Source organism: Danio aesculapii, chromosome 19, assembly GCF_903798145.1.
Source record: "Danio aesculapii chromosome 19, fDanAes4.1, whole genome shotgun sequence".
Taxonomy (NCBI): Eukaryota; Metazoa; Chordata; class Actinopteri; order Cypriniformes; family Danionidae; genus Danio; species Danio aesculapii.
The window spans coordinates 26,681,165-26,692,755 of NC_079453.1; the positions used below are offsets into that span (position 1 = coordinate 26,681,165).

Here is an 11,591-nt window from a genome sequence, read left to right on the forward strand (position 1 = left end):
GGTGGAACGAGAGATTCACATCATGAATGTGCAGCTGACAAATCTTCAGCAACTGCGTGATGCTATCATGTCAATATGGGCCAAAATCTCTATGGAATATTTCCAGTATCTTGTTAAGTCTAGGTCATGAATGATTAAGGCAGTTCTGAAGGCAAAAGTGGGTCCAACCCGATACTAGTAAGGTGTAGCGAATAAAGTGGCTGGTGAGTGTATAAAGATGCTATATTTTCAACTTACATTCATAAGATACATTCATCTGTTTAAACCTTCTTTAATGACGTACTGATCAGAAACAACCAAAAAGTCTTTAAAATAATATTTATAAAGTTGAAAAAACTGATTTTTTGTACATTTTTGCTCCAATAAATATGAGAAAGTCCTATTAAAAACTATTTTTGAGGCAAGAGAGATATTTCTAAAAGAAACATTTTTACCTTGAGGACATTGACAGAAATCCAGTTTAGACCTGCCGATTTCTCAGAGGATTTTCCTCTACCATCTGCCCATGCTGTAGTTAGACAGCAATCCATTATTACGTTAGCAATATAACAAAATTGAACTCAGACATTTATTTTTTCAGTGGTTTTTACATTTTTTTTTATAGTATGTCTGTGAGCTAATGGCTGATAAGACATGCATAAAACATTTGACAGGAATACAGGAATCAAGGCTGTCAGAATAATCGCCCTCCCAATCCACTAACAAAAGGGGGTTTAACTCTATGAGTCCCAGAGCAGTGAGCCGGTTACTGTCGGGATACTGGCACACTGAGCTCTGACACACTATAGAGAGGGTATTACTGCATTATTCACTCATTATATGCCTGGCTTCAATGAAACTTTGCTTATTTTGCCTCTCGCTATTTCATACGGAGATATCAGACTTCATGAGGATGTAACAAGAGCTCAATGACTGGACAGGATTATTAAGGAGAAGGACAGTACAGCAGTGAACATATAGGTGAGGAACTACTTCAATCACTTAACGGTAATGTTAACTTTTTACTTTTGGTATTTTGTAGGACACAACAAAGCGGATTGTATATATTATTGAAAAGATTTTGTGTGGTACAGTTGTTTAGATGATTAAGCCAAAGTGGAAAAAGTTCAGATTTTCATGAGAAATTATGATATATATGTATCTGAATAGATTTATTTTAAATTTTATGTTGAGATGATATTTAACCTGATTAAACTACATTTAACCATTTTTATTGCAGCACAGAAAACGTTTCATAAACGTTTAACTTAACACAGCATTTAATAGATTTTTGTTTTAAATGCTAGTTTATTGCTAGTTTTAATTCTTAATTATTGTTTGTTGTTTTGTAAAATCATTAAAAATAGTTTTTCATTTAAATAGATTAATCTAAATTAAGTAATTAAATGTAATAATCCAAATGGATAATGATAAACAGTTCTGATGACTCCTGACAAATATATATTTCCGTTTTTTAAAACTGAATAAAACAATTGAAATAGTATCGTTACTTTTTAAGCTCAGATTTATATTTAATTGAACTTTATCTCAAAATTCTCAAGATATCAACTTCCAATTCTGAGAAATAAAGTTAGAATTTTGAGATATAAACTCACAATTCACAGAAAAAGGCAGAACTGGAAGATATAAACTTACAGTTTAGAGAAAAAAACAGAACTGCAAGATATAAACTCACAATTCAGAGGAAAAAAGGCAGAACTGCAAGATATAAACTCACAATTTAGATAAAAAAGTCACTACTGTGAGTTATTAGGTCAGAATTGTGTGATATAAACTTAATAACTTGCAATTTCAAGTTTAAATCTCACAATTCTGAGAAAAAAGTCATACATTTGAGAAAAGTTGCAATAACCTTTTTTTTTATTCACTGACAAAAAACAAATTGTATAATGCTAAAAATTGTATGTTTCTTATTTAAATCCATTGCAATTACTGGATGCTAGTTTCTGTGTAGTGAAGTGCTTTTGTAGCAGCTTCAGGGCAGAAATGGACAGGCCACGTGGATGACTGCCTCAGGACAGTTCATAGGATATGCCCTTCATGACCTCTCAAAGTTTCTTCTGTCAGTGTGTAGATTTTCACATTTAAATGAGTTGTAACCATCAGTTTCATGGGTTGACCTAAATTTAATTGCACTATTAATCACTCCAATGAATTATAAGCTTCTATGGAAAATGGAGATAGTTTCAAAGCATATGAAAACAAGAAAAAAGCTCATTAGAGCATTACTATGGACATACTGCTTTTATCAACGTTTTATTTAGCATCTATTGCATATTAAAAATTATTGTTGACTTTGGTTGTCAAATAACTCTGTATTAATAGGTCTCTTTAGAATTTTGCAAGTCCAATGGCTCATGAGAACAAAAAAAAAAGAATATTTCTTTTGAAGTAAATGCTATTGAACTATTGAAGCAAACAGCATAAATTTAGAGACAAACTGTCACAAAATCCATAACTTTAGGCTGCAAATATTAAAAAGAAAGTAAAAAGAAAAAAGAGAAAACTTCCTGCAAAACCCTGGAGGAGCTGATTACAGGGAGCTGGTTTTATGACAGGTATCTGCAGTGTTTCTGTAATGTTATTTTCATTAATGTTATCAAAGATTTACTAATGTCAGTAATAAAATGAATAATAGATCAATAATGTGATTTATTTGTAGAGTGACGTTGTGAATGAACAAGAAGGATGCAGTGTGGTGCGGTGATGCTGTGTCTGCTGCTGCTTATTCTGTGCTGTAGTGCCAGAAGCCAGAAGAGAAGAAAAAACAGACAGAAGCCTGACAACACTGTCAACACAAATGGAGTCAAAAGTAAGAAGTCCTATATCTGTCTGCTGTGTTTCTGTCAGTAAATCAGTCAGTCAGTCAGTCAGTCAGTCAGTCAGTCAGTCAGTCAGTCAGTCAATCAATCAGTCAATCAATCATTATGCCAATTGATTCAAATTATGTTTAAAACCAGAGAAATGAGCCACTTTAGCTACAGTATTAACACTTACCATGTTCTGTGTCTCCATGCTAATGACGTCACACACCCTCAATTTCCAGTTTGGTTTGAAAGAAAACAGGGAAACACCAAAGATGGTTTAATATGTTGTGGATTTTATTAGAATGCTCTTTATAAGCATTATAACTGAACCGTATATCTAAAATATCTTTAGTTTGATGACTGGAAAAACCAGAAGGGGCTGACTGTGGTATAATAAAACTCTGCTTCTCTCGTGCCATGTTGCGCTCATCTTTCATCTGCAGTTATTTTAGCAGTCTCATATTATTTTGACAGCTTTCAGCCCTACACTGTGTCGTAACATCACATAGTGCTGCAAGATTTCAGCAACAAGCAATTTGGCTGTCTGCACCCTTCACAAGACAGAAACATTTAGATACCAGACATGCAGAAGTGCAGAATAGAGAATGAATAATAACCGTCTATAACATTATTAAAAGTGCATGGTGATGTTTACTCACAGTTCCAATATTCATATTTAAGTTTTATAGTTATTTTATTTTCATGATCTGAGGTAAACTATCTGCTGCCACTTTCAGTATGGCAATAAATGTCACATGAAATTGTATTCATACACATACTGGTAACTTTTAACACTTAACAAAGCACTTGATCAGCACCTGAGATGATCATTATAGTGGTTTATGAATATTGTTGTTTAGCTATGACATTGCAGAAATGTTGTGTGTTGCCGTCATGGATGGTTAAGACAAAAAACCTTTTATTGCATCTCAGCATCGCATCTTGTGTAGTTAGGAAAGGGTGTTACTCAGCTTTGTGCTAGAGTGATAATAAGTGAATAGTTTAATACTTTAGTTTGAAAGTGATATGATTTGAAATGAACTCGTCCATGAACATTCGGAGTCCTGTAGAATTTAATACAGACAACAATGCCCATGATTCAACACTCATTCAATGCCTATGTTTGTCAAGAAAAACATGCTCTCTAGCTGTGAAAATTACATACCATGCCTTTAATCTGTCAATCAATCAATGTCTGTCTGTCTGTCTGTCTGTCCGTATGACAGTCAATATCTATCAATCAATCAGTCAGTCAGTCAGTCAATCAATCATTAGTCTGTTAATTAGTCAATCAATCTGTCTGTCTGATGGAAAGAAAATCAGTCAACCAATTAGTCAGTCTGTCAGTCAGTGAGTCAGTCAGTAAACCTGCCTGTCTATGTCTGCATCCGTCAGTTAATTTGTCTGTCTGTCAGATGGGAAATCAATCCTTCAATTAAGTCTGTTTGTTCATCTTATCTGACTTGATCTCAATCTCTTCTGAAAGCTGTGTACATGTGTGTCTGGTTCTTTATACTCTAATTTGTTCAGCTTTCTTTACATTCGTGTGGTAAACATGGTAAGGTAAGGTTGGTAAGGTAAACATTTTCAAATCTCTTAGTACAAAACCTTAAACTGATCACACTTGTAACACCACTGATTTTCATTGTAGTTACACATACTTTCATTCCACATAATACATTTTTTTTCAGAACATATGATCATAGTGATATGTATTGAAGACATTTGGTTTAATCACTAAAACACAACAGCAAAATTTTTTCAATTTAGTACTTTTAATCTGAGAGAATCAATTACAGTTTTTCCTCAATTGCTTTGGCACATATTTGGAAACAGTCTCTAAATATGTGTTCTCTAAACTGTGAGTGCAAATGTCAAAACTGTTTGCTGGAACTTCAGAACTATATTGCATGTCTGCAAAATGTATTTATTCACCCAAAACTTTTCATTCATGCTTTAAAGCCTAGTTATCATGTCAGTAATTTGGCAAAGGCCACCAAAACATGAAGTGTATGCCACAGTGCTCAAAATGATTAGCTATTTTTTGACTGAGGCAGTCAGCCATGGAAATTAAGGTTTAAAAAAATTTGATATTTGTTGAGAGAAGTGAATAGTACACAGAAAAAAATATTTATTAAGTACATTTATTTTTGTACGAATGTATTATATGTAAAGTGCAATCTTGCTTGTCTAATTACTGTATTGTATATTTCATATTTCTTATGTTACCACAAATACACAAAAAATACTACAAAATAGCATCCATGACAATTATTATTATTCTTGGTGGGCATCTTGTCGCTCTTGTTGGCCTTGCCAGAGATTACACGTCTTCCAATTGCTCTTCCACGAGCATGTTGCTGCAGTATAGGATTGTTGAAGTTCCCTATTCTCAAAAAAATGTAGTGATTGAACTAGATTGGTAAAATAGATGAGGCAATTTGTATTGCAATTGGAGGTCATTTATCAATTTATCAGACATTACAAACAATGTCAATATTAGATGTTATGGTGTAAACATGTGCGTATACAAATGTTTGATAATTGAATAAACAGTTTTAAGTGTGATGGCTTACACAATGAAAAATGATTGAGAGGTTGTGAAGAGTTTTACAATTTAAATGAGAATCGTCTCATCAGTTTTGATCAGCAAGCTATATGCAAATAGTTTTTGTCCAAACTACGGAAAAATTGTACTTAATCTTTGCACACATGCGCCCAAGCATTTGCTTAAACCAATAAGAAGTGCCACTCTGAAGTGAACAATCAGCTAATTGTTCAGAGATCTAAACTTATTGCTTTGAAAATTAAAAAAAAAATTGAATTGAGAGTTAAAGGAATCAATTAAATTCTTTCAGTAGTAAACAACACAAGGTACAGGCATCACATTGCCCACTGTGCTGAATGAATGTTACTGTACTGTAAAACTCTATGCACAGCCATCACATCAAATGTTACGTATGTTCAGACAAAAGCTAAATATTTACAAAAGCCCTTGCAGCAATCTGTAACCTACAAATGATCAGACAACATTCAGACAAGTTGAAAATCTATGAAAATAATGAATGATTCATTGATTAAACATGAAGATTAAAATGTATTAAACTGAATTATTGGCTAACATTCCTAATGAATTCAAAGGTTTTGACAGTATATTGATTGTTTATTGGTTAAACATTTGTTCTCATTAATAAAACACTTCTACGATCACCAATTTTTCATTTTTATAAGCCATGACTGTCATGATCATGACATGATCATGACTGTACATTAAATACTTCCACATTATCCACCACAATAGCTTCATGAAAGGCAGTTACTGTGAATTAAACATTTGTATAAATGAAACACTTAATTTGTGTTGTGTAAAGGAAATTTTGTGGTTATGTGTATTGAACAATCTAAATGATGTTAAAATGTTGTTTTAAGTGATGTGTTGTTATATAAGCAGTGGTGTAAAGTAGCTAATTACAAATACTTAGATTACTGTAATTGAGTAGTTTTTCTAAGGAATTGTACTTTACTAAGTAGTTTTATAAATGTGTACTTTTACATTCCCTTGAGTACATTTTTTGTGCTGTATCTGTACTTTTACTCCATTACTTTCCTTCAACCTGCAGTCACTATTTTTTCATGTCTATGGGGATTAAAAGAATCAGTTCTGCGAGTCCAATAAAATCACACATAGAAGGTAAATCGTATCATAAAGAACTAGCTCAAGACATGGTAGATTTATAATTGCAGATGCGTGTCACTGATGGGAAGATGACGGATGTTTACTGTATGATGACCGAAATGGTCCTAAACACCCAGCAGGCACAAGACGTCAACATGACGTCAGATTGACATTGTACCCCAACATCATGGGGACGTTGCATTTAGTTTGCAAATGAAAATCGAGATGACGTCAGAACTCAACGTCAGGCCAATGCCAATGTCCAACAGCCAACCTAAAATCAACCAAATATCAATGTCTAATGTTGTAACAGCTTGACATTATGTGGATGTTACCACTATTGACATTTATCAGACGTTGGATTTTGGTTGCCATACGTGATGAATAAATGTCAGTATTTGACTTTAATATGATGTTGGTTTTAGATGTTGGGTCGACGTTGGATTTTGGCTACTTCCTAACTTAACCTAAAATCGACCAAATATCAACGTCAGTTGACGTCATTATTGGACATCAGAATAACATTGTCCTTAGACACTGGCTAGATGTTGAATTTTGGTCATCTGACATCACAATCTAAATCGAACCTAATATTAACTTATCATGACGTTGTGTGCCTGCTGGGCATTAACTAGATGGACTACAGAATGTTACGTTTACACACATCTACAAATTACATGTAAATGCATCAGTTTTTAACAGCGTAATACTCACTACTCTTGAGTACTTTTGAAAGGGCTACTTTTTACTCATATTTTAAGTAATATTTACAACAGATTCTTTTACTCTACTTGCACTACATTTTTAGGCAAGTAATGGTACTTTTACTTGAGTATGATTTTTCAGCACTCTTTCCACCACTGTATATAAGTACTAAGAGATTTTAAAAATGCCCCATTTCTTGTCAAAATTGTGCCAAACCAATTATTAAAAATTGAAATATCATATATTGATTTTCGTGCAGCTTTATTCTGTCCAGTGGAGTTGGCATTTTTGGTGGACAGCTCAGAGAAAGCCACAATGCTGTTTGAGAGGCAGAGGGAGTTTGTGTTGCGCTTCAGCACCAGGCTGACGCAGATGCAGGTTCCCGGCTGGCGGATGCGGGTGAGACTCGCCGTCCTGCAATACAGCAGCACTGTCTCACTGGAGCACAACTTCCGGGACTGGCAGGACATTGATGTGTTCCAAAGCAGAGTTGATTCAATGACCTACATCGGCCATGGCACCTACTCAGCTTATGCCATCTCAAATGCAACTCAGCTCTTCACCCGAGAGACAGCGCCTACTAGCTTAAGAGCAGCACTTTTACTGACAGACGGAGATGATCACCCACGCAGCCCCAGTGCTGTGACTGCAGCCACAGATGCCAAGATCCACGACATCCATATGTTTGTCATTGGGCTGCCGGGATCTTCACGAGATGAGCAAGACTATGGTAGATTGAGGTCTATTGCCAGCGCTCCTCCCCAGCAATATCTCTTCAGCCTTACTGACCCACAGCTGGATGACAAGCTCTTCAGGGAACTGGTGAGTGTTTGCAGTCATGACATGTTTTTTTTTTTTTGCCTTGAAGGCAAAAGAGATGGATAGGATGCAGGTGGAAAATAGAATACACCAATAAAGTACACTAGTAATCTGAAAACTGGGGGAGGTATATCATTCTGTACAATTAATAAACTATGACCTAATTACTCATTTAGAAGCCAAATTTTATGAATAAAGTAATATATGAAAGAACTATATTACTAATACCTGAATGTTTTCTGTTTATTTACTGTTGTGAATTGCATTATGAGACCTTGATCTCTGCTCTGTCCACTTTTGATGTTGAAAGTTTAACTCTACTGTTTAACAAAGTGACTTTTATTGACATTTTAATAGTTGTGTATATGTATATGTGTAATGTAATGTATAATAAATAATAGGCGACGCAGTGGCGCAGTAGGTAGTGCTGTCGCCTCACAGCAAGAAGGTCGCTGGTTCGAGCCTTGGCTGGGTCAGTTGGCGTTTCTGTGTGGAGTTTGCATGTTCTTCCTGCGTTCACGTGGGTTTCCTCCGGATGCTCCGGTTCCCCCCACAGTCCAAAGTGACTTTTATTGACATTTTACAGTACGGTACAGGTGAATTAGGTAAGCTAAATTGTCCGTAGTGTATGAGTGTGAATGAGTGTGTGTGGATGTTTCCCAGAGATGGGTTGTGGCTGGAAGGGCATCCGTTGCGTAAAACGTGCTGGATAAGTTGGCGGTTCATTCCGCTGTGGTGATCCCGGATTAATAAAAGGACTAAGCCGAAAAAAAATGAATGAAAGAATGAATAATAAATAATATAGAAAGTACGTTTGTAAAGGGGCGCAGTTCGTGGGGCTGTTGCCTCACAGCAAGAAGATTGCTGGTTCGAGCCTCGGCTGCACTGTAAAAACAATTCTTAATTTGATGTTTTTTTCCTGCAGCTGAGGTGCCGTAACATTACAGAAATTTTCCATAAAATAGCGGATGTTAAATTACAGAAATTTTACAGAAATTAAAATTTAAGAACATTTCTGTAGTTTAACATCTGTTATTTTATGGTAAATTTCTGCAATTTAACGGCCATTATTTAACTTTTTTTTTCTGGCACCTCAGCTGCATAAGATAAAATTACAGATTTTATTTTTTTTTACAGTCTGAGTCAGTTGGCATTTCTGTGTGGAGTTTGCATGTTCTCCCCGTTTTGGCATGGGTTTCCTCTGCATGCTCGGGTTTCCCCCACAAGTCCAAAGACATGTACTATAGGTTAATTGGGTAAGCTAAATTGTCCTTAGTGTATGTGTGTGATTGGAAGTGGATGGGTGTTTCTCAGTGATGGGTTGCAGCTGGAAGGGCATTCGGTGCGTAAAACATATGCTGGATAAGTTGGCGGTTCATTGAGCTGTGGTGACCCCTGATAAATAAAGGGGCTAAGCTGAAAAGAAAATGAATGAATAAGTTTGTAAAATAACAGAAAACGTATAACGCCTACATGGACTATATATATCACTTTATACTATTAAAATGTAAATAAAAGATCCTTTTTCAAACTTTAAGGTTAAAAGTTGTTGGTAGAAGGATCAAAGTCCCATAATGCAATTCAAAAGCATAAATTAATGGGGAAAAATAAAAACAAAAATCCCAAAATGTGAAAACTGCTAATTTATAGATTTTTTTTACAGTGTGCACTAATAAATCTGTATGCGGCTATGTCAATGGTTTACACTGTGTATTACTCAATAATGCTCTCTTTTCTTTTTTCAGAGTGAGCTTGCGAACAGAGCTGTAAGTACAGTTACAGTTATCATGAAAATCTTGTACATTTAAATTCAAAGTGAATATGATTTGTGGTAGATAATGTGCAGTTATTACTGGATTATAATATGAACAGTTGCTGATTGTTTAATAGCTGTGTTTTATTTATGAGAACGGATATGCCATCCCACCAAACAACTGTTTAACCGATAAACAATCAATATACTGCCAAAATATTTCAATTCATTAGGAATTTATCCAATAAATTTTTATCAAAACAGTTTTGTCATGCCTAACACCACACATCAGCTGTTAATGTAATCTCAATTCATCATGACCCATTACTAGGCCCACACGGAATCTGTGCGCAAAGAATTCTGCAGATTTTTAGCCCATCACTGAATCTGTTTATTTACTTGTGTAAATGTGTGTAAGTTTTATATTTATTCAGTTTTTTATTAACTTCAGTAATATCATTGACTAATATGAAAATGTTTAAATAACTTATTTACGATACAGTTTGTCAAGTAATATTTTTTGTCTTTTAGTAGATATATTATATAGAAGACTTGATTTGTTTACCAAATAATGTGGATCTAATTGGATTTGCATTGTAAACATTAAATACAAGTTAAAAAGGTATTACTTTTTAGTTTATATATTAAAGTTTTAGTTATGATACTGCCAAAATTGTTCCGCATAAACCCGCAAATTTTTAATAAAATTCTGCGCAGAAATAGCAAAAAATGCCCACAGATTCCGTCTGACCCTACATATTACTTACATCATATCTAGGCTTATATAGCAAGAAGACAAACACCTGAACAATAGGTTAGACTAGAACTGGGCCGATAAACGATATTATATTGAATTGTGATAAAATTTACATCAATAACAATGATAAGCTCTGGACTTTTTTTCTATATTGATCTAAGAGCCAATAACACCTCACAAATGTGCAACAATGGGAGTCTAAAAGTGTGTTGATATGAGAGATTTATCAGCCGAATTTATGTTATGCCATTTAATGAACCCTCTAATTTTTGTGGCTCCAGTCATTGTTGAGGTACTCTTTTAAATCTGGAAGCATTAACAACTTATGCGGAAATATATATCGTTATTGTTCAATATGGAAAATAATTATCGAGATTGCATTTCTATGATATAAAGTAATTTGATCAGTATTTTAAAGCATCTTTTTGATTTTTATCATCATTATTAACTGCATTCACTTCAAATCAGCAATTCACTGGCCATTCATCATACTCATAAAAGATTGATGGATAATAAAAAACGGTTTTATCATTCATCTTTAATAGAATATTTCTCTGTTCCAGTGTCCACAGCCCAAATCCTGTCTGTGTGAGAAAGGAGAGCGGGGTCTTCCCGGAAATCCAGTGAGTTCATATCTCCACTGCGTATCTGTCTGTCTCAGTCAGTTTGTTAGCTCTGTCAGTTCTCATCACATGCAGCCTTCCATCCAGATAAAAGAGGATATCGTTGTAGGATATTCATGATATAAAATGTATAAAACAATACACATAAAAAAGATGATGGTAAAATTAATTAAAAAACAATAAGCAAAATGAAGTCAAACTTATTTTATTTTAGCCTGTTATCATGACAGCATTTGTTTTAGTTTTTTTCTTTAGTAGAGCTTAACAATTCAGGAGAAGTATATATTTTACCAATAACTGATGTAAAAACTACATTAACTGGGATACTGTAGGCTACTGACAATCTCATCAACCAGAGAATAGCAGCGAGCAAGGTGGGCCAAAAGATATTTAGCTTACAACAAACAACCCAAGTCTCCCGACACTCTCAAAATTCCTAAAATATCTGTGT

The 11,591-nt window shown here is 34.5% G+C and overlaps 1 protein-coding gene across 3 annotated transcripts in view; it reads left to right on the top strand.

The window, feature by feature from the left end:
* Positions 1-600: 600 nt before the first annotated feature.
* Positions 601-11,591, top strand: part of col28a1a (collagen, type XXVIII, alpha 1a) — a 44,736-nt gene continuing 33,745 nt past the window's right edge. The window contains exons 1-6 of one of the 3 annotated variants that reach the window (XM_056479905.1): positions 601-793; positions 875-960; positions 2,663-2,812; positions 7,448-8,010; positions 9,753-9,773; positions 11,081-11,140. In XM_056479905.1, the coding sequence (XP_056335880.1) occupies positions 2,689-2,812; positions 7,448-8,010; positions 9,753-9,773; positions 11,081-11,140 (768 nt within the window). In that variant the 5' untranslated portion in view covers positions 601-793; positions 875-960; positions 2,663-2,688. Of the gene's footprint in view, positions 961-2,662; positions 2,813-7,447; positions 8,011-9,752; positions 9,774-11,080; positions 11,141-11,591 lie in introns of all 3 variants that reach the window. The other 2 variants (XM_056479907.1, XM_056479904.1) reach the window with 2 other exon arrangements.